At 35.6% G+C, this 24,771-nt stretch overlaps 1 protein-coding gene across 1 annotated transcript in view; it reads right to left on the bottom strand.

Moving 5' to 3' along the window:
• The window catches only part of LOC123252443 (sodium-dependent phosphate transport protein 2B-like), an 81,393-nt gene extending 58,827 nt beyond the window's left edge, over positions 1-22,566 (bottom strand). The window contains exon 1 of the mRNA XM_044681753.1: positions 22,435-22,566. Within this exon, the coding sequence (XP_044537688.1) occupies positions 22,435-22,566 (132 nt within the window). The remainder of the gene's footprint in view (positions 1-22,434) is intronic.
• Between the last annotated feature and the right edge of the window lie 2,205 nt (positions 22,567-24,771).

The raw sequence follows: 24,771 nt of genomic DNA on the forward strand, positions 1-24,771 counted from the left end.
AGAGAAAGAAAGGAAGGAAGGAAGGAAGGAAGGAAGGAAGGAAGGAAGGAAGGAAGGAAGGAAGGAAGGAAGGAAGGAAGGAAGGAAGGAAGATGGCAGGGTCATATTACTTCAGGGTCAATGAAAGAATAGTATTCATTGCTACAGGTTCTTTTACCCTTTCATAATTATTTGATGATAGGCATTTTTATCTACTTATTAGGATCAGAGTGGGAGTTTCCCAATTCAGGCCATGAAGCCATGGTTTGTGAATAATAAAATATAAAACTTAAAATGCATATCAAACAGGATTTCTAGGGGCATATAAGATTTAAAATTGGTTTGACTAAATATATGAAACAAAATAATTGAATTGGGGTCACTTTATAAAAATAATTAACTTCTCCAATCAAAATTACTATAAGCAGCTTTTATTTACAATTGGGTAGAGATATGAAATATGGGAAAGAGATAGGAAAAAATCACCTAGCTACAGATACCCTAAATCCTAGTCTATGAATGTGGATCCGAAAGTGAGTCTCACTAGAATCCAAAGTCCTAATTAGGAGGCTTAAATCCAAAGAGCCAAGAGACACTGAAAAGTCCTCTGAGAATCTTCAGTTCACATGAGGCTAAGACCACCAATAATTTCACCAGAACTCATGCTAGAGAGTGTCCCACCTAAGTGTTAAAAGAGAGAGAGGATCTTCTCCCCAAAGAACCAAGGAAGGAAAGAGTGATTCTTGTCCTTGGTCTCAAATTTTATAGTACTTTTCCCACATCACTTCCTGCCTCTTTCCCACTTTAGGGAACCAATCACAGCCTCCCAATTTGCCTAACACTGGAAGAGTTAAATTTTTTTTTCAAAATCAAATAAGTGGTAGAGGAAAAATTATATAAAGAATTGGATGCAAAGGAAGAAAATTATGAAAGGACAACTTAGCTAGGTAAAAGAGATACAAAAAATATGAAAGAAAAAAATACCTTAGACCAGTAACACTACTGTCTAAATTACTATTAGGTCTGTATTTCAAAGAAAAGAAAAAATTATCAAAGTAACCCTTTCATCCTGCAATACCACCACTAGGCCTATATCCTAAAGAGATTTTTTTAAATGGAAAAGGATCTATTTGTATGAAAAATATCTATACAGGTTCTTTTTGTGGTGACAAAGACGAAATTGAAGAAAAGTCCATCAACCGGAGAATGGCTGAACAAGTTCTGTTATATGATTGTAATGAAATACCATTATGCTATAAGAAGTGACAACCAAGATGATTTCAGAAAATCCTGGAAAGACTTATATGAACTTATTCAAAGTGAAGTGAATAGAACCAGGAGAACAAAATACATAGCAACAATATTGCACAATGACCAACTGTAAATCACTTAGCTATTCTTAGCAATAAAAGATCCAAGACAATTCTGAAGGCCTAATCATGAAAAATGCTTTCCACCTACAGAGAAATAACTGATGAAGTCTGAATGTAGATAAAGTATAATTTTACTTTCTTAATTGGGGGGGGGGTTGGTCTGTTTTCTTTTAAAACATTACCACAAATATGGAAATGTTTTGTATGACAGCACAAATATAATTTATATTAAATTGCTTGCCTTCTCAAGGAGGGAGGAGAAGAGAGAGAGGAAAAGAATCTGGAACTGAAAATGTTTTTAAATTCATATTAAAATTTGTTTTTACAAGTAATTAAGAAAAAATTAAATAAAACACAAAAAGTACAAACAAAAAAATGCCCTGATCATCACCTGAAAATTTTACCAAAATGAAAACTCCTAAAAATATTATAACTGAATTCCAAAGTCCCCAGATTAAGGAGAAAATAGTGCAAGCAGTCAGAAAGAAACCATTCAAATGATATTGAACCACAGTTAGAATCACACAAGCTTTAGAACCTACCACATTAAAGGAGCAAAGGGATTGAAATTGGATATTCTGGAAAGGAAAAGGGTCTAGGTCTACAACCAAAAATAACCTACTCAGTGATACTGACTATAATCCTTTAAGGGGAAATTGAATATTTAATGAAATAGAAGGCTTTTAAGTATTTCTGAATAAAAGACCAAGCTGAATAAAAAATTTGGCTTTCAAATACAAGAATTAAATGAAACATAAAAAGTCAACATGAAAAAAGAAAAAAAAAGGACTCAGTAAGCTTAAACTATATAACTTTCTATATGGAAAGGTGATACATATACCTTCTAAGAATTTAATCATTAGAAGGGTTTCTACATAGAAAGAGAGTGTAGGAGTAAGTCCATTATATTGGGATGCTGTTAGAAAAATGCATACAAAAGAAAAAGGGGTTTACTGGAAGAAGGGAAATTATTTTACACAAAAAGAGACCCACAATAAAGAACTTTGGCAGAGAATGGGGGAAATGGTTAAGGAGGTGGTCAAGCAACAGTTGAACCTCAATCATATCTAAATTTCTTTTTAAAAATACATGTTCAATTAGTAATACAAATATATCATACCCAATAGAGAAATTGAAGAAGAGACAATGGAAGGTGGGGGATGAGGTAAAAAAAGGGAGGGCAAATCAAAGAAGGCAATGGTCAGAACAAAACAGACTTTAGAGAAGAGGTATGATGAAAAAGAGGATAATCAGAAGAAAATAGGAGAGTGGGAAATGCATATTAAGTGATTAGAACTGTGAGTGTGAAAGAGATGAACTCACTCATAAAACAAAAGTGCACAGCAGAATGGATTAGAAATCAGAGCCCAATAATGTGTGTTTACAAGAAACACACTCAAAACAGAGAAACACGCACAGCTAAAATAATGGTTGGAAGCAGAATCATTATTCAGCTGAAGTTAAAAAAAAAACACAGGCATAGCAACCTTGATCTCAAAGAAAAAGAAAAATAGACTTAATTAAAAGGGATAAGGAGGAAAACTATGTTTTGCTAAAAAAAAAAAAAAAAAGAACTATAGACAATGAAATAATATCAAGACTGAACAAATATGTACCAAAGGACATAGCATAGAATCTGTTCTGAAAGGAAAATTTAAATGAAGTAGAGGAGGAAATATATAATAAAACTATATTACAAGAGAAACTCAACCTTCACCTCTCAGAGCTAGATAAATCTAATCATAAAATAAATGACAAGTTAAGGAGATGAATTGAATTCTACAAAAGTCATATATGAGAGAACTCTCAAGAATACTGAAAGGAAGTAGAAAGGAGCATAATTTTTTCACAAGTATACATGGCACTTTCACAAAAAGATGACTATTTTCAGGCACGGAAATATCACAATGAAATGTAGAAACAAAACTATTAAATGCACACTTGTCAGACTATAATGCAATAAAAATCAGATTTAATAAGCAATGAAGGAAGCATAGATTAAAAACTAACTAAAAACTGTCATCTAATCCCAAAGAATAGGTGAAACAATCAGAGAAACAATAAATAATTACAATAAAGAGAAGGATAACAATGAGACAACCTTCCAAAATTTCTGAGATACATACAAAGAAATACTTAGGGAAAATCTACATATCTGAAAGTGTACATCAATAAAAGAGAGAAAGTGGTCAGTGGATTGGGCATACAAATAAAAAAATCTAGACAAAAAAATAATTTTTAAATCCCAAATTAAACACCAAAATGGAAATTCTAAAAAATCAAAGAAGACATTGAAATAAAAAATGAAAAAATTTGAACTAACATAAAAACTAGGACCTAGTTTTGTGCAAATAATGATGATAAAATAAATAAAACATTTGTTAACTTGATTTAAAAAACAGATTACTACTATCAAAAATGAAGAATAAATGCACTACAAATGAAGAAGAAATTGAGTCAATTATTGGTAGTTATTTAGCACAATTATATAATAAAACTAAAAATCAAAGAACCCAGGAAAAAAGATACACAATAATATAAGCAAAGAAAAAAAATATTATTTCTCAAGCTCATTTAAAATATATTTATATATATTTGGATATGTACTCTTATCTATAGCATATGACATCATAGAATAATATTTTAAACTTCGACTTTACATTCCCAACCATGTGTCTTTCTTCCACTTTCCCAGACCCAACTTCATAATTAAATCACTAATGCTGGTCTTAGTCACTGCCATCCTGAATTTCTTTAACAACTAGTGATCAGTTCAGCAACTGTCAACTTTCTCTTTAGTTATGGCTCCTCCTTTAATGGGTCCCTGTGTGTATTAGAATTTTGGGGAAACTCACACTCCAAAAATCACTCCAATGAGGAGAAAGGAGTCTTGATAATATGTTGGCAGAGAAAAAAGGTTTTGTTTGAAGAAAACAGCAGACAACAGGGAAGGGTGGGGAGGGGAAGAGGAAAGGAAGGAAAAGGGACTTTCCCCTACACAAGTGGCTTACTTTGGGCAAAAATGTCCTATCTTCTTCTATGTACAATCACAGACTTTTATAATAATCCTGACACAAGATACTCCTCCTTCACTCTGTCCAATCATATACAAGGTAAGGGGGAGCATGATGTTAATAGTCTTGAGCACATGATATTCAACATTATGTTCCCCTAAAGATCCCCATGATCAAAAATCCTGTGACTAGCATGGGATTTTTAGCCTAGGACAGTAAAGATACAATTGAAATTCTCTGTTCCTTCTTCCTTCAGCCTATCTTATAGTTGTCATTCTTCTCAGGATACAGATAAACTCTTCTCAAAGTTTTTGAAAATAGGTCAGAAAAACTAAAAATTCTATGGGATGGGTTGGCAGGGCAGTTTTAGTCTAAGAAATGGTAATACTCAGGGGTCTTGAAAATTGGGGTTACAAGCCAGATACTATTATTCTGAAAATTACACACTGAATCAAATCCCACACAATCCTCTCTCTTTTAATTTCAGGTTTGTGTAATTCTCACCTACCTCATTTTCCCCTATATGCAACAAAACCAACAACTAATAACATTGATTAAGCATAATCAGACACTCTTCATCTTTATCATCAGAATTACTCTTCATCTCAACTCTGTCCCTTCTGTTCCAGGTTGGTAGCAGAATCTCTTCAGGTGGTGGTGGAGGGGGGGCGGGGGGATATTCTGCTACTGACAAGAATTCCTTTGCAAAGTAAACATCTTATGAAATAAATCCTTCTCTCTCAGGTTGTACAGGAAATATAGAAATTCATGGATCCTAATCCTTAGTCTAAAGTTTAGTTTCTCATAACTAGTTCCATCTAGTTCCATGGAATCTCAATTACAGGTCATCAAAAAAAACTCACTTGTCTCAAGCTATCACTTAATTAATTCTAACTTTCCTCTATTCATCAACTTGCTTATTTGAAAAATGAAAACTTACATTTTACAATTTTCATCCTGTGCTGACTGTAGCAATTTGGCACCAAAAAAATCAGGAAAAAGATGTTTAACTATCCTTATGGTCCTTTCAAAGGCAAAGAATGAGTAGGTCAAAACTGTGTGATTTCATATACAGGATAGAGCTATCACTGATTCATGCCATTACTGTTTCACTCAGGGACCATCAGAATCTGGTGTGCTTCACCAAGTCAGAAGGATCATACCTCAGTTTCAGACTGACAGTATCCTCTTGACTTCCTATAAGGACTTTCACCTGAGTATCATCTTGTTCTCTTCCAATAGTAGTTCAATTATCAGACAGCCATACTTGAATTCCAAGCTCAGAGTAATATTGGCAATGATTCCCATAAACCTTTTGTCTTAAATGGTAAAAAAAACCTACTTGTTACACTTAAAGAAAACTTGTTCTCCTACTGCTCCAATTTCATTCTTCAAATGCAAAATTTCAAACAAGCTTCCTGCTTACTTGCTTACTTATTCTAATAGTTTCTAAAAATCTTCAAGTTTATCTAAAATAAATGTTCTTCTCCTTTAACTTCTTCATACATTAAGTGCCAATTCTCTACCTCTTTATTCTATGCCTTATTTATATTTGCCTTACCATGGTCTCCTCAAGACTATCTCTTACTCTATCATAAACTTCCTCAATCTCTCAACATCTACTCTTTTTCCCTTCAAACCTCTGTTTCATGCAGAATCACATTCCTTATTCCTCTTCTGAGACCTTTGTATACCTACATATATTGTTCATACAACATGTCTGTCTCTTGGCTCTCAAAAAGAGGCCTCATATTCTATTAAAGTCTCCTATACCTTATGTCTTTCATATGCTTATTCAACACCTCTCTCATCTTCTATGATTTGCTTTTGCCATAACTCAACTTAATTTCCGCCAGGTATTCTGTCACCCACTATTAGTGGCTCAAAAGAGCCCTGATTATCATTCATCTTACCAACTGCTTCATTTATATATCATATCTTTACATAATGTCTTATCCAATTCACCTTAAACATTAGTTCAGTTTTGTTCACAGTACAAATTCATAAACCATTTGTGTTTATACAAAATTACATTCTAACAAATTTTATTTAAACACATTTGCACCTAAAAATGAAATCATTCTTCCCCAAGGTATATAGTTTGGAAACAATTCATATATCCCAATTGGTTACAAAAAACATATACAAATTCAGGAATCTCCAAACTCTTTATATAGGTTCCATTTCAAATTTCCAAATTTCCTTTCCCCCAATTTACATTTTCACTTGTTGCTTCATTCAATAGGAAGCATATAGAATAACATTTCACATTCTCTTTTGTAAACACAAAATTTAGATCATACAGAATTTTCTTGATATTACATCATCTCCTTATAAACTGATACTAAATTACATTCAGTCAATTCTCAAATTCAGTTTACTCAAATAACAAACATTTTAGGTTTTTCCAAACATTCAAACCTCTAACCCCTGTTCATTTCAAATCTCCATGGGAACTCAGAAGTTCTCTCATCATTAAGTTTTGTACAGAATCAAACCCATCTGGAATCTTATACAACCGATAAACAATTTTCAGCATCGGATCACTTTAGAGTCATTTCACACAATTCCACAGGTGCATTTCAGAAACATTTGTGATATTACAAAATCACATACATCAACCTTACAAATTAATCCTAAGTAGAAATCCAATCGAATCATGGAATCAAATCTTCCTTCTCTTGTTCTAATCTCTCCTCTCTTTTCCCACCTTGTTGGCTAGCTGAACAAGGGGAAAAAGAAAAATGTTGAACAATTCTTTTTGCTTTTGTTCCCTATTAAAAGCGAAGGGCAAAGTTCCTTTTTTCACTTAGTTAGATGGTCTTAAAATTTAAGAGGTCCAAAAATTCACCTTTCTTTTTGAATATCTCAAACACATTCTCTGGTCTGTCTGTTCCCCACTTTCAGGAATCATGGAAGACAGAGAGAAACAATTTTATTTCAAAATTGCTTAGAGGTTTCTTTTCCTGATCCTACCCTTTTGTATACACATGACAACATAGTCACAAACAAAGAAAAACAGATAATAAAACAGTTAACATAAACTTTGAAAGCATACTCCATCAGTGATCCTGGGAATAGGAGGCCTTGTTCAGCAGTTCTTTCCCAGTTGTGTCTTGTCTTCAGGCTTCAGCAGCATAGGAAGACAACCTATTGTCTCTCAAGGCTTTGTCCTTATCTTCAGTAAGGTCAAAGGAAGACATTTGGTCCATGGTAACTGCATTTCCATCATCAATTTTGTAAACAGTTTTCTAAACCCTTGATTTATTCTCTTTACTTTCTCCAAGGAAGAAGAGTACCATGGAATATGCAAACCCATGTCAATATCTAAAGATTTTGCTAATCCTTACAACATCTTGCATGTAAAATGAATCTCATTCTCAGAATCTATATTCTTGATGAGTCCATATCTAAGCACAAGGTGCTCAAGTAAAATTCTGGTCACTGTCTGAGCAATGACTTGACTAACTCCTGCCAGCTGTTCTAGCCTTAGCAAGTCCTTTAGCACTTGATTTAGTAACTCCACATAAAGAAAATTTTTCCTTTGATAGAAAGCAGGTCTCTCTCTTCTAACATCTTCAAAGCTTAGTTAAATGCACATAATTCACAGTTTGAGGCAGACCAGACTCTGGAGGGCAGACTCTATCAACTAGAGTCTCTTTACTCAATTATAGTGTATTAATTTCTTCCTTTTTCTTTCTAAGACTCATCTATAGATAAGTTCAATTCCCCATGCAGGGAAGACTCTTGCAAATTCTTCCTCACTTTAGTCTGGTATGTTACTTCCATCTCTGTTTCTTTAGCTCTCTATAATTTTCTTTCCCAGTTCCCCACAGAACCTTTGCAGGGTCCAAATTGTAAGTTGATATCAGAACTAGCTGATCTTTCTCTAACAAGATGGCCTCATCCTTCAATATCTTGGAGTTTTTAATCTCAGTGAGATAATGTCCTGCTCTCTCTGTTGTTTGGAATGATTTTCTTTCAAGTGGTCTATTTTTTCCATAGCTGTCACATATAGCCTCTGGAGACTTTCCAAACTTATTGCATCCTCCCCCTTCATAGGAATCTGTATCTTCTTAATCTGAGTTTTCTGAAAGAATTCTTTTAATGGATTATTCACCCAATTTTCCATTTGTTACATCTAGGCCAGAATTCAAAATATCGGTGGAGGTTCATCCTTCTCCTGTTTGATTTTCTAAACCTAATTCAGGTTCTGATTCTGGGGAACATTTGTTCTTATGCCCTGAACTATATCCTCTTGAGGGAATGAAGTGTTCTGGTCTTCAGAGGAGCATTCTTGCTCATCCTCTTTCTCTGCTTCTAAGGGACTTTCCATTTCTCCCTCAGAGCCACTAAAGGATTTACTAGTGAATTCAGTTACTAATTTAATTCTCCATCTTAGTAGTATTATCCTATACATCCTTCCTCAGTTTTTCCCCTAAAATTTTGGGCTAGCCATAGCACAACTTGTCCTGCTACCCAGAATCTGTATCTCTTGCTCTTTTCTTCCCATTCGTCAAAAATAAAAAGTTTTTTTTTATTGTTCTCTTTCAGTTTTAGTATTTTGCTTCCCTAATTCTACGCCAACTCAGAAGGCCAGTTAAGAGTCTCTAGACTAGTCCTGAATGTCTCCTACTCCTGCTAATGGTCCTAAGCTCTTCAGAACAAAGAGGTCCCATGTTTACACAAAGGGCTTTATTTTGTGGCACCTCTACCTTGCCAATTAGCTCAGATGCAGCAATTACTGAACTCTACCCCCTGCTATCTCAGCTCAGATCAATACTCCTTTCTGGATCACAACCTTGATAACCAAGTCAGTTATAGCTTCAAGCTGTCTTATACCTATACAGGAAACTGGGGAAATTACTTCTATTGCACCACCACCCCCCTCCCCGAAAACTGCCCTTTAGCATGATCATACACAGGCTTCTGACAAGATCCCAGCTCAGATCAACTAATCATACTTGCTGAATCTTTCTACCTGGCACTGGACACTGAGGGATTTCCCCTTTTCAGTCTAGAAGCTCAACTTTACTCTCTTCCTCCACTAAGCTTTATTATTACTACTCTCATCTCAAACTTCCTAATTAGAAAGTCCCTTCTCCAGACTTGTTTCTCTCTCTTGACTTATCTCTTTCTCTTAAGGTTACACAATACACAAACACTGTACTGTTTTCTTCTCAGCAGTTTTTCTCTGACCTTCATTCACACAAGCTTAAAGAAAAAAAACAACATACCTCCTCCCTTCCAAGATCTCCTACTTATATTCATGCAAAATGAATGGTCTCCACATTAGAAATATTGTCTCGGAGCTCTTCTCTTTTTCTCTTGCATCTGCCAGTCCATATCTTCTCCTTTCCTCACAAAGTTTTTTGGAAGTATACAGAAGGCTTCAAATTTGCCCCTGTGGTAAACTGAGGCACTTCTTTAATTCTAGAATCCTAAGTGGGGCCCCTCCTGTGTGGATTGGAATTGGAGGAAGTTAAACTCTCAGAAATCACTCTAATGAGCACACAGAAGACTTAATAAGATGCTGGCAGAGAAAAGTGGTTTTGTTTAGAGAAAACAGCAGACAGCAGGTAAGGGGGAGAAGAATGGAAGGAAAAGGGATTTCACTCACACAAGTAGCTGGCTCAGGGCAATAATGTCCTCTCTCCTTCTATGTTTTATAAAAATCCTGACACAAGATTCTTCTCCTTCCCTCTGTCTAATCCTGTATGGGATTGGAGGGGCAGGGAGGCTTCACTATGACTTTAACAGTCTTAAGCATGTGATTTTCAATATCACATGTTGAAAATTACCCCTAATTTCCCCCATGATCAAAAAACCTGTGACTATCATGGGATTTTCAGCCTAGGACAGTAATGATACAATTGAAATTCACTATTCCTTCTTCCTTCTTCCTATCTCATAGTTGGCATTCTTCCCAGGGTACATATAAACTCTTTGCAAAGTTTTTTAAAATAGGTCAGGAAACTTAAAAATTTTATGAGGAGATGTGGGGAGGACAGTTTTAATATAAGAAATATTAATACTCGGGGGGGGGTCTTGAAAATTGGGGTTACAAGCCAAATACTCCTTTTAGAATTACACACCAACTTTCATCCCACAGTCTCCATCCCTTTTCCAGATTAAACTCTACTCAAACTTATCAATTGCTTATAATATGCAATTGATAAACAAGTAAACATCTGATAAGTGCACCTGGCATCTTCAGAACAAAAGATGTTGTTGGCAAAGATGTTGGCACCAAACCAGTTGACATTCTTTTTCAGGCAGACACATAGAGACTCATTCACCAAATCCAACAGACTTCTGCAGAATCCAACTGCTTTGGAATCTTTAGTCACTAAATATATCCTACTCTTGCCTGGCCTCAACAGTTAAACTAAAATAAATTCTCAGTTATCTAAGAGTTGCTGAGCCATTCTCAGAGTTGCCTAGGATGCTTTGGTTTTTGTCTAACAGCAAGGAAATGAATGCAAGGAGTATAAGGATGAGGGATTCTCAAACCCTACAACAGTGCTTCAAAGCAGAATTATCTTCCCTTCAAGAAGAAGAGTTCAATGATGGAGCCTGTAAGTATGACTGGGAGGGGAGAAGAGGAAGTGTTTTGATGTTAGTGGTATAAGTTAGTATAATCAAGTCAATTAGATGGCTGAATATTCTAGGAAAAATTTAACTGTGCTGCCACATTCAAAATCTTTTGTTTAATTAAGGCAAACTAAGATCTTTACCTGTAACCTCTTTAGCTCTTTAAGTAGAGAAAGAATAGTCATATTTTTTCCTCAGAAATGGTTCCTCCTGTCACTCCAACGAGCAGACAGGAGATTTAGATAAGATGCTGGTAGAGAAAAAGCAGTTTTAGTTGGAGAAAACAGAAGACAGTGGAGAAGGAGGGGAAGGGAGAAGGGAATTTAAGGAAAAGGAATTCTGCCCACACAAGCTGCTTTCACGGGGCATAAATGTCCTTTCTCTATGTGTAAGCACAGACTTTTATAATAATATTCTCCTCCTTCCCTCTGTCCAATTCTGTTAAAGGGGAGGCTGTGACATTCATAGTCTTGAACACCTGATTTTAATCATTACTTACCCCTAAAGACTTCCATGATCAAAAAATCCATGACTATTGGGATTTTCAGCTTGGGACAGTAAAGATACAATTGAAACTCCCTGTTCCTTCTTATCTTGCCCTTCTTTCTAGAGCTGGCATTTGTCCTAGGCTGCAGATAAACTCTTCTCAAGGTTTTTGAAAATAGATGAGGAAAACAAAGAATTTTATTGGGTGGGGGGCAACTTTACTCCAAGAAATAGAAATACTAAGAGGTCTTGAAAATTGGCATTACAAGCCAAATACTACTCTGAGAACTACACACTGAATCTCATCTGACACATTCTTCTTAATAGGTATATCTTTAATAAGTGATGAGTCATTGATTTTTAGGCCTGCAAACTGCCTCAATTAGGAGGTGGAATGCTTAATGATCTGGACAGGACTCTGGCATAATTTTAAAGTATCAGAACAGTAAGTTAACACTATTGAATATTTTCAGTGCTGAGATCAATCCTTTAATAAATCCCAATTCTTCTGAAGTATGTTCCTCCACTAACATTTCTTGCACCGTGTATCTTCCTTACCTGCTCAAGGAACATATCTACCTTCATTTGTAAAATGATGAGGTCAGTAGATAGTAAGCCACACTTTTGCTTGGTCCTTTAATTTTATTTTTTTTAATTATTTTATTACAATCCTGTTTGTAAATATGAAGTGTGATCCCCCCCCCTCTTCTTTTTTTTTTCAGACGGTTCCGGTTCCCCTGAACCACTTCATTTATTTATCTACTTATTTTAAGCCCTTACCTTCCATCTTGGAGTCAATACTGTGAATTGGCTCCAAGGCAGAAGAGTGGTAAGGGTAGGCAATGGGGGTTAAGTGACTTGCCCAGGGTCACACAGCTGGGAAGTGTCTGAGGCCAGATTTGAACCTAGGACCTCCTGTCTCTAGGCCTGGCTCTCAATCCACTGAGATACCCAGCTGCCCCCTATTTTTTTTAAACCGTTACCTTCCGTCTTGGAGTCAATACTGTATTTTGGCTCCAAGGAAGAAGAGTGGTAAGGGTAGGCAATGGGGGTCAAATAATTAACTCAAGGTCACACAGCTGGGAAGTGTCTGAGGCCAAACTTGAACCTAGGACCTCCCGTCTCTAGACCTGGCTCTAAATCCACTGAGCTATCCAGCTGCCCTCTGTCCTTTCATTTTAGATCAATAAAATTTGTAATCTCTCCAACTAGTGGTAAGTAGAGGGAAAGAATAAAAGGAAAGGGAAAGCAGTGCTGGCACAAATGAAAGAATCCAACTTCTGGAGACTGGAGACCATAATTCAAATCCTACCACTGAGGTTGATCATCTTTCTCTCTTGGGAAAAATCATTTCACTTTCCTGAATCTCAGTTTTATCATCTGTAAAGTGAAGGGGTTGATTCTATTTGTGAAGTCCTTTCTACCTCTAACTCGGAACTGGTTTACAATTCTAGGGAAAAGGTCTGCCAAGAAAGATATGAGGAAAATTAAGTTTCATGATGATTTGATTTATAATTAGGCAGCTAGTTTTATTTTTATTATAAAATAAACAGTAGGTTCTTTCTTTCCCGATCTGCCTTGTTGTAGCTTTCAGAAAAGCAGAGCTCCATCACTCTTATACAAAGGAGCAATGAGGGAGTTTCTCCTAGGAGAAATAATGACTGAAACAACAATGGATAGGGAGTCAAGCAAACTGAGTTCAAATATAAATTCTAACCCCTACCACCTGTATAAAAAGTTACCAAACCTCTCTGGCAGTTTCTACATTTATAAAATTAAAGGTCTGCACTAAATGGTGACCTCTCAAGGCCCTATCAGCTCTTAAATTTATGATCTCTATAGTACTTAAAAAGTTTGCAAATTATTTTCATTACATTAACCCATTTTACAGATGAGGAAGCTAAGGCTCAGATAGGTGAGAGATCACTCAACAAAGTGAGAGGTCACTCAACAAATCATATACAAGATTTGATCACAGGTTTCCAGTTTAGAAATGTTGTTATGCAAAGAACCAATAGGATCTAAAAATGGGACCCTTGAGAAACACTAGTTCCATATTAACATTTAGCAGATGAAGGAACTGAAAATGCTCAAGGAATAGTCCCAAAGTCTTCCAGATGTGAAATAGCAGGTCCTCTGACTACAAAGCCAGCCCTCTTCCTACTCCTAGCCCTCACCTCTGGTATCCCTTGTCATCAACAGTGCCTTAAAAATTAGCATCACTTTCTCTGTATTGTGATAAATTAGCCTATACCCCTCACCTCTAGGAACTAGGATAAATTCCCAGAAGATACTCTATTTTTCTAACATTTATGTAGACAACGGCTTAAAATGTGGATACTCCCTATATAAGAACAAAACCAAACAAAACATAAAAAAATTCTTCCAACCCTGAGTACTAGTCCCACATTTTCCTGTAGCTGTTGAAAAGTGGCAGCTATCTTACACTCTATTCCTCAACTTGGAGAAAATATTCATTCCAGGGGTGACAGGCAACCCGCTGCTCCCCACAAGCACTTTTAGGCAAGCTCCTTTTCCAGCAGATAACACTGTTTAAGCACTCTGGTGTGAACACAGGCTGTCTAATGGAAAGGAGAAAGAAACCACCATTTGGCTAAGTATATGTACTTCTTACATCTCAAGATATTAAAGCTTACTTTTTTAAAAGCACTAATCTTGTGGTAAAAAGATCAGAATATTTTTAAGTCTTTGAAACTCCCCAGAAATGCTGTAAGAAAGCCCAATACATCCTTCCCCACCTCTATGCCCATCGGTACCTTTCCACGAGTCAGAGCTGTGGAAAAAAAAAAAGAGAAGCTAACAAACTTTTGAGTGATTTTTAAGTAAAAGAAAGAACATTTGTTCTACTTTCAAAGTTGTCTGTATTCCTCAGTTCTTACTCCCTGGCTAAAAGACTAAAGGAATGAGTTTGCCATATATTTTAGAATCCCGGGTAAAAGGGTATAGAGGAAGACATAGATGAATGTCCCAGCAACTCCTGGGCTGTCACCACACAGATCACACTCCTATTCCACACTTACCAATCCACCTGCTTCCTAAGCATCGATTCTCAGCCACACTTCCTAGGCAGAGGAGAGCAGGGCAGGGCAGGGCAGACTAAAACAGAATGGTAGGCAGCTGGGTGAAAATTCCCAGTGGCTCTGATGCCATTAATTCTCCTATGGCCCTTCTCATTTCCTCCATAAGCATACCCAGAGGAGCCGAGTCCAGGCCACCAATAATTCTTGAGATTCTTTCCAGGCACTTTGGGGAGATCTTGAGTTTCTACCTGGGTCCCAGAAAAGTTCCTTCCTTTTAAAAAATAGTATTTTATTTTTTTCTCATTCATATGTAAGATAATATTTTTAACTTTTTTTTAGTTTTGAGTTCCAAATTCTATCCCACCCTGCAACTCTCCTCCCTTCCAACCTTCCCCACTCTCCAAAGGGGTAAACAATATTGCTTTTACATAGGTAATTGTGTAAAATATTTTCCTTCATTAAACATTCTGTGGAAGAGACCTTTAAACAACAAAAAAGTCTGTGTTTAGACTCTAATACTTCTTTCACCAGGGCAAAGAACATTTTTTCATCATCAGTCTCTGGGTTTTCTTGGATCACTTCATTCTAGGTCATTCACTGTTGTTTCTCAAAAAATATTGCTGTTGCTATGTACAGAGTTCTTCTGGTTCTGTTCACTTTACTTTGCATCAGTTGAAGTAAATCATTCCAGGTTAGAAAAATTCATTCTAAAGAAGGGATGGGGAACATATTGGGGCTACCAGGCTCTTCTCAGGATTTAATCTCTGGGCATTTATAGGACAATTTTAAAGGAAAAGGCCTTTTTTTTAAAAGGCAAGCTTATTAGAAATCATTCCATAAATCCTTTCAAATCAAAACAAAGAATCTTGCAGACTTTCATGAATGCTAAGGTGCTCAACTACAGGGAAACTCCACATTCAGCATTACGATTACAATTAAGCCTATTTGTCATAGCCTGAGTATCCCCTATATTTCTAGAGTAGCTGTGGTTTTTGCTGTGTCTTTTGCAGATTAGCAAAGTAGAAAAAGGGAGAAACTAGATGTCTGAATTCATAGAGCACCTGGTCTGGAATCCGAACACCTGAGTTCAAATCCAACCTCAGACACTAACCATGTGACCCTGGGCAAGCCACTTAGCCCTGTCTGCCTCAGTTTCCTTCTCTGTAAAATGATCAGGAGAAGGAAATGGCAAGCCACTTCAGTATCCTTGCCAAGGAAACTCCAAATGAGGTCACAAAGAATCAAACATAAATGAGCAACAACAAAAATATCCTCCAAAACTCTGCTGAAGAAGCAGCTTCTATAAGAAACTTTTCCTGAACTCTCTCCCCATCTCCCTGCCCTCTATTCTTTGTATACTATTTCTATCAAGATATACCTGGCTTTCTCCACTTTCTCCCTCCCTCCCACATCTTCTCCCAAGACTGGCCCCTTCTTTAAGCTTGGAATCATGAATAAAAATATCCACCAATATACAAATGCTATTATTAGCAGAGCAACTCTGGAGATGACAAGAAGCATGATCTTTGTGGGTCCATTAGATGTAGTAGAGTTAACTCTGGAACTGGGTTCAAATCCCATTATGAATGGTAACTTTCTTGGTGACCTTCAAGAACAACAGCCATAATAATAGGTAATATTTATAGCGCATTTATTAAGCAGTTTACAGTCATTATCTCATTTGACCCTAACAACACTCCTGGGAGGTGAGTACTATTATTCTCCCCATTTTATAGATGAAGAAACTGAGAGTAAGAGGCTTGCCCAGGATCACACAGCTGATATGTGTCTAAAGGAATTTGAAGCCAAGTCTTCCTGGCTCCAGGTCTGATGCCCTACTCACTGTACCACCTCCCTGCCAAGCCAGGAGAAGTCACTTAACCTCTGAGCTACAGTTTCCTAAGCTATAAAAGTATAAATTTGGACCAGAGAATCTCTAATATCACTAATAGATCTCCATCAGTTAATTACATGACTTTATGACAGTTTCTGCATTCCATGAAATACCCCTTTCAGGCATTCAGAGTCCCATGCCTGCTTAATTATATTTATTGGCTTTTTTTCTTGAGTCTTTATTATTATGTCCTCATTAAATATCAAATGACAAGTTTAAAAAAGGACCATTTGTAAGTAACTTTGGAATGACTTTCCTTGAAAATAGTGCCTTATAATTGAGATGGGAATTGGGATTTGTTTGGTCTGGGGAACTCACAGTGTGGAGCTGCCTCTACCAATCAGAATTTGAACCCAGGGCTTCCTGATTCCAAGTTGGACTCATTGACCTTTATGCCACCCTACCTCTCATGCCATAGAGTAAGTTATAGAAAACAGGACCATGTGGCCAGATAAGGATGGGACTGAAAAATCTGTCTTAACAAAGCTTTTCTGTACCAAGAAGTAGGTGGGCTTCATAAATGTGGAACTGAATTTCCCTCAAAGACTTTTTCATATATTATCTGATTTTACCTTCCCAACAACCCAATGAGGTAGATACCATGTCAGTCCTTTATGGTTCTTTGTGACCCTTGGATCCTAGCAATCTATGGTGCTTTCTTGGTAAAGACCCTGCAGTGGTTTGTTATTTCTTTCTCCAGTGGATCCTTTTGTCAATTTTGGCAATCAAAGATTAAGTGACTTGTCCAGGGTCATATTGAGTGTCTGAGGCCAGGTCTTCCTAACATCAAGCCCACTACTCTATCCACTGTGCCACCTAGTGGTCTCACTACAAGCATAATTATTCTTATTTCATGGATAAGGTGGTGGAGACTCAGGAATATCAGTAATAATGATAATAATAATAATAGCTAGCATATATCTAGCCATAAAAGATTTGCAAAGCACTTTATATACGTATATGATCTCATTTGATTCAAACAATAGCAACAAGAGGTAGTTACTATTGTTATTCCCACTTGAAAAAAGAGGAAAGTAAGACTCAGATAGATTAAATAACTTTCTAAGTGTCTGAGACAGGATCTGAATGAAAAAATACCAATATCCAAATCGATACTAAGTCAAAGCTATGTGAAAGGCATTTTTACTAAGCACTGGGTACATAAAGATGAAAATGAAAGAAGCCTTGCCCTCAAGGAACTTATATTTTTCTGGAATTCTGTTATCAATTTTGTGACTTAAAAATAAAACAAACAAAAAAATCTTCCTCTTCCTTTATAGGCAGTAGCCTCCTACATCTTCACTAATTTACCCTCCAAGGGTTCTTATTTTGTATCTGTGAACTTTAAAAAAAAAGAAAGAAATATTGCATCATTGTAATTCAATATAATTGGTTTCCTCTGTAATCCTATGTATTCTATGTTACATGTTTCAAAATAATATTCCAAGAAAAAATCATAGACATAGACTGCTGAAGGGGTCCAGGACACAGAAAAATTAAGAACTACTTTCTTCATAGTCAACTCACACCCTTGCCCTCTATCAATGTATACTCCTTCTAACTGCCCTAGCAATGTTAAGTTTCTCAAAAATTACAAGTATTCTCATTTAACAATGTAAATTGTTTAATTTTATTGAATCCCTTATGATTTCTCCTTCCTCGTTCCGTCTTCATGATTCTCTTGAGTTTTGTATCGAGAATCAAATTTTCTATTCAGCTCTGTTCTTTTCTTTTAAAAAACAAAAACAAAAACAAAAACAAAAAAACCTTTACCCTCTGCTTTGAATCAGTATTAGGTATTGGTTCCAAGTCAGAAAATAGGTAATGGCAAGGCAATTGAGGCTAAGTAACTTGCCCAGGGTCAGTGTCTGAATCAGATTTGAACTGAAAACCTCCAGTCCATAGTCCTGGGTCCCTATCTACTGAACAACCTAGCTGCCTCTGGCCCCTGTCTAAAAAGATCTTGTCTTTTTATCGGCAATGCTTTAAAGTTTTCTATTTCATTAAATATCCATTTTTCCCTTGAAAGATTATACCCAGTTTTACTGAGTAAGAGGTATCTATCTATGTATATGTATATGTATATGTATCTATCTATCTAGATCTAGATCTATATAATACTAGCCTATTTTGCCCTCCAGAATATCTTATTCCAACTTCTCTGATCCTTTATGGTGGTAGATACTAAATATTGTGTGATCCTGACTGGTTCCATGGTAATTGACTTGTTTCTTTTTTTATTAACTATATTAGTTTATTCTGTTAAATATTTTCTGGTTACATATTATGCTTTCTTTCTTTAGGAAATGTTTTTATTGGGAAGAGTTTTACTTTATCCTTCTGACAGATGATACTTGCTACTAGTTATAGATACCATTTATCAGTTTAAGGAAGGTTCCATTTATTCTGATGTTTTCTAATGTTTTTATGTGTTTTATTTTGACAAATGCTTTTTCTGCATCTATTGAAATAATCATATGGTTTCTGTTGCTTTTGCTATTTATGTGGTCAATTATGTTGATGGTTTTCCTAATATTGAACTATCCTTGCAATCATGGTATAAAACACACCTAATCGTGATGTATGATTCTTATGATGTAATGCTATAATCTCCTTGCTAGTGTTTTATTTAAAATGTTTGCATCAATTAGGAAGATTGGTTTATAATTTTCTTAATGTTTTAGCTTTCCTGGTTTAGGTTCTTCCTCTGCTTTACTCTCCTGGTTTAGATATCAGTACCATATTTGTGTCAGGAAAAAGGTTTGGGAAGATTCCCTCTTCTTACTATTTTCAAAATAGTATATGTAGTGTTGGAGTTAGTTATTTGAATGCTTTGTAGAATTCACTTGTGAATCCATCTGGCCCTGGTGTCTTTTTCTTAGAGAGTTCTTTGATGGTTTGTTCAATCTCTTTTTCTGTGATGGGATTATTTAAGTGCTTTATTTCCTCTTTTACTAATCTGGGTAGTTAATATTTTTGTAAGTATTCATCTATTTCACTTAGTTGGTCAGATTTATTGACATGGGCAAAATAACTTTTAATAATTGCTTTAATTTCTTATTTGGTGCTTGTGATGTCATCTTTTTCATTTTTATACTGATAATATTATTTTCTTCTTTTTTAAATCAAGGTGAACAATGGTTTCTCAATTTTTTTCTTTTTCAAAAAACCAACTCCTTGTCTTACTAGTTCAATGTTTTTTGTACTTTCAATTTTATTAATCTCTCCCATGATTTTGAAGATTTCCAATATGGTGTTTAGCCAGGGTTTTTTAATTTGTTCTTTTTCTAATTTTTTTAGTTGTATGCTCAATTGATTTATTGGCTCTTTCATTACTTTATAGATGCAAGGATTTAAAGATATGAATATCCCTTTAAGTACTACTTTGGCTGCATCCCATTAATTTTGACCTGTTGTCTCCTAATTGCCATTTTAAAAAACAAAAATGTTTATTGTTTCTGTGAATTGTTTTGACCCATTCATTCTTTTTTTTTTTAGAGAAATTTTCCATGGTTACATGATTCATGTTACTCCCCTTAATCCCCTAAGCTCCTCCCCATAGCCAATGTGCATTTCCACTGGTTTTAACATGTCATCCATCAAGACCTATTTCCATATTATTAATAGTTACATTGGTGTGGTCATTTCGAGTCTACATCCCCAATCACGTCCACCTCAACTCATGTGTTCAAGCAGTTGTTTTTCTTCTGTGTTTCCTCTCCTGTAGTTCTTCCTCTGAATGTGGGTAGTGTTCATTTCCATAAATCACTCAGAATTGTCCTGGGTCATTGCATTGCTGCTAGTACAGAAGTCCATTACCTTTGATTTTACCAGAGTGTATCAATCTCTGTGTACAATGTTCTTCTGGCTCTGCTCCTTTCACTCTGCATCAATTCCTGGAGGTCTTTCCAGTTCACATGGAATTCCTCCAGTTTATTTTTGCTTTCAGCACAGTAGTATTCCATCACCAGCATATACCACAATTTGTTCAGCCATTCCCTAATTGAAGGGAATACCCTCGTTTTCCAGTTTTTTGCCACCACAAAAAAGTGCAGCTATAAATACTTTTGTACAAGACATTTTATCAATGATTTCTTTGGGGTACAAACCCAGCAATGGTATGGCTGGATCAAAGGGCAGGCAGTCTTTTAGAGCTCTTTGGGTATAGTTCCAAATTGCCATCCAGAATGGTTGGATCAGTTCAAAACTCCACCAGCAATGCATTAATGTCCCAATTTTGCCACATCCCCTCCAACATTTATTACTCTCACCTGCTCTCATTTTAGCCAATTTGCTAGGTGTGAGGTGGTACCTCAGGGTTGTTTTGATTTACATTTCTCTAATTATTAGAGATTTAGAACACTTTCTCATATGCTCATTGATAGTTTTGATTTTTTTATCTGAAAATTGCCTGTTCATGTCCCTTGACCATTTATCAATTGGGGAATGGCTTGATTTTTTTATACAATTGATTTAGCTCCTTGTATATTTGAGTAATTAAACCCCTGGCAGAGTTTTTTGTTATAGAGATTTTTTTTCAGTTTGTTTCCCTTCTGATTTTCATTGCATTGTTTTTGTTTGTACAAAACCTTTTTAATTTAATGTAATCAAAATTATTTATTTTACATTTTGTAATTTTTTTCTAACTCTTGGTTGGTTTTAAAATTTTTCCTTTCCCAGAGATCTGACAAGTATAGTATTCTGTGTTAACTTAATTTACTTAGTTTCCTTCTTTATAGTCAAGTCATTCACCCATTCTGAATTTATCTTGGTGTAGGGTGTGAGATGTTGATCTAAAACTAATCTCTCCCATATTGTTTTCCAATTTTCCCAGCAGTTTTTGTCAAATAGTGGATTTTTGCCCCAAAAGTTGAGTTCTTTAGGTTTATCATACACTACCTTGCTGACATCACTTACCCCAAGTCTATTCCACTGATCTTCCCTCCCTTCTGTCTCTTAGACAGTACCATTACGTTTTGATGACTGCTGCTTTATAGTATAGTTTAATATCTGGAACTGCTAGGCCCCCTTCCTTCACATTTTTTTTCATTATTTCCCTTGATATTCTTGATCTTTTGTTCTTCCAAATGAACTTTGTTATAGTTTTTTTTCTAATTCAGTAAAAAAGTTTTTTGGTAGTTTGATAGGCATGGCACTAAATAAGTAAATTCATTTGGGTAGAATGGTCATTTTTATTATGTTAGCTTGTCCTAACCATGAGCAATCGGTGTTTTTCCACTTGTTTAGATCTAGTTTTAATTGTTTGGAAAGTGTTTTGTAGTTGTATTCGTATAATTCCTGTATTTGTTTTGATAGATAGATTCCTAAGTATTTTATATTGTCTAGGGTTATTTTAAATGGTGTTCCTCTTTCTAATTCTTGCTGCTGTGATGTGTTGGAAATATATAGAAATGCTGATGATTTATGTGCATTTATTTTGTATCCTACAACTTTGCTAAAGTTGTTGATTTTCTAGGATTTTTTTAAGTAGACCATCATATCATCTGCAAAAAGTGATAGCTTAGTCTACTCATTGCCTATTTTGATACCTTCAATTTCTTTTTCTTCTCTAATTGCTACTGCTAGTGTTTCTAGTACAATATTAAATAATAGAGGTGATAATGGGCATCCTTGTTTCACGCCTGATATTATTGGGAAGGCTTCTAATTTATCCCCCTTGCATATGATGCTTGGTACTCATTCATTCTTAAGGATATGATTACTAAGTTTCCAATTAATTTTTAGGCTTTCTTTTTGCTGCTCTTTGTTGAATGTGATTTTTTGTTTCATTATGGTCTGAAAGTATGAATTTGCTATTTCTGCTTTTCTACATTTGGTTGTGAGGTTTTTATGCCCTGTTATGTAGTCTATTTTGTGAGGATACTACCTACTGTTGAAAAAAAGAGATATAATCCTTACTAACCCATTCAGTTTTCTCCAGATCTCTATCATATCAAACATTTCTGAAGTTCTATTTACCTCCTTAACTTCTTTCTTATTTATTTTTGGTTGGATTTATCTACTTCCAAGAACAGAAGGGTGACGTTCCTTACTAGTAGCATTTTGTTATCTTTTTCCTCCTGTAACTCATGTAACTTATCCTTTAGGAACCTGGATGCTTTGACATTTTGTGCAGATATGTTAAATATTGATATTGTTTCATTGTCTAAATTGCCTTTTATCATGGTGTAATTTCCTTGCTTAAATCTTGATTAGATCCAATTTTATTTGTGCTTTGTCTGAAATAATCGGTAACCCTGCTTTTTTTTTTACTTTAGCTGAGGCATAGTAGATTTTGCTTTAGCCTCTTAGGTTTGCTCTGTCATGATATTTTAAATGTATTTTTTCTAAATAGAATAATGTAGAATTCTGATTTTTAATCCACTTTGTTAACCTTTTCCATTTTAAGGATGAGTTCATCCCATTCACTATGATTACTAATTGTGTGTTTCCCTCCATCTTATTTCCCCCCTATTTTTTCTCTCTGTCTCATCTCCCTCTCTCCTTTTCTCCCTCTTTCCCTTCCCCCTCTCTCTTCTCTTTCTTCTTTCTCCCTCCCTCCTTTTAGCCTTTTTCTATTCACAGATTTTTGTTGACCACCTTCCCCAATTTTCTTGCCCTACAGGGAAAGGTAGGTTTTTCAATAGCTGACTAAGTGTGGGTGTTATTCCCACCCTTGGCTAGTTTCTTTTTTTTATTATTTCTTTATCTAATTAATTAATTTAGCCTATTTTTTCCATGGTTACATGATTCATATTCTTTCCCTTTTCTCCTCATTCTCCACTACCCCCTCTGATAGCCAAGGAGCACTTCCACTGGGTTTTACATGTATCATTGATCAAGAAGAGCTCTTTCCATATTATTAATATTTGCAATAGAGATATCATTTAGCATCTACATCCCCAATCATATCCCCATTGAACCATGTGATTAAGCAAATATTTTTCTTCTGCATTTCTACTCCCACAGTTCTTTCTCTGGAAGTGGATAGTGTTCTTTCTCATAAGTCCCTCAGAATTGTCCGGAATCATTGTATTGCTACTAGAAGAGAAGTCCATCATGTTTGATTGTGCCACAGTGTACCCATCTCTGTGTTCAGTGTTCCCCTGGTTCTGCTCCTTTGATTCTGCTTCAATTCCGGGAGGTCATTCCAGTTCACATGGAATTCCTCCAGTTCATTATCCCCATCAGCACAATAGTATTCCATAACCAATATGTACCATAATTTGTTCAACCATTGTCCAATCTAAGGGCATCCCCTCCTTTTCCAATTTTTTTGCCACCACAAAGAGCATGGCTAAAAATATTTTTGTACACATTTTTTCCCTATTACCTCTTTGGGGCACCAACACAGCAGTGGCATGGCTAGATTAAAGGGCAGGTCCTTTAAAGCCCTTTGAGCATAATTCCAAATTGCCTTCCAGAATGGTTTGATCCATTCACAACTCCACCAGCAATGCATTAGTGTCCCAGTTTTGCCACATCCCTTCCAACATTTATTGCTTTCCTTTGCTATCATATTAGCCAATATGCTCGGTGTGAGGTGATACCTCAGAGTTGTTTTGATTTGCATTTCTCTATGAGATTTCAAGCACTTTTTCATGTGCTTATTGATGGTTTTGGTATTCATGTCCCTTGATCAATTGGGGAATGGCTTGATTTTTTTGTATAATTGATTTAGCTCCTTACATATTTGAGAAATTAGACTTTTGTCAGAGATTTCTGTTGTAAAGACTTTTCCCCAATTTGTTGCTTCCCTTCTATTGTTTTTTTGTACAAAATCTTTTTAAGTTAATGTAATCAAAATTATTCACTTTATATTTTGTAATATTCTCTATCTCTTGCTTGGTCTTAAATTCTTTCCTTTCCCATAGATCCGACAGGTATACTATTCTATGTTCACCTTATTTACTTATCGTTTCCTTCTTTATATTTAAGTCATTTATCCATTCTGAATTTATCTTGATGCTGATCTAAACCTAATCTCCCCCACACTATTTTCCAACTTTCCCAGCAGCTGTTTTTTTCAAATAGTGGGTTTTTGTCCCAAAAGCTGGGATCTTTGAGTTTATTGTACACTGTCTTGCTGAGGACATTTACCTCAAGTCTATTCCATTGATCCTCCCTTCTATGTCTTAGCCAATACCATATTGTTTGGATGACCACTGCTTTATAGTACAGTTTAAGATCCAGTACTGTTAGTCCTCCATTCATCACATTTTTTTTTCATTAGTTCCATTGATATTCTTGATCTTTTGTTGTTCCAAATGAAATTTGTTATATTTTTTCTAATTCATTAAAAAAGCTTGTTGGTAGTTTGATAGGTAAGGCACTAAATAAATTAATTTGGGTAGGATTGTCATTTTTATGATATTAGCTCATCCTACCCA

Source organism: Gracilinanus agilis, chromosome 6 (assembly GCF_016433145.1).
Source record: "Gracilinanus agilis isolate LMUSP501 chromosome 6, AgileGrace, whole genome shotgun sequence".
In the NCBI taxonomy this organism is placed as follows: Eukaryota; Metazoa; Chordata; class Mammalia; order Didelphimorphia; family Didelphidae; genus Gracilinanus; species Gracilinanus agilis.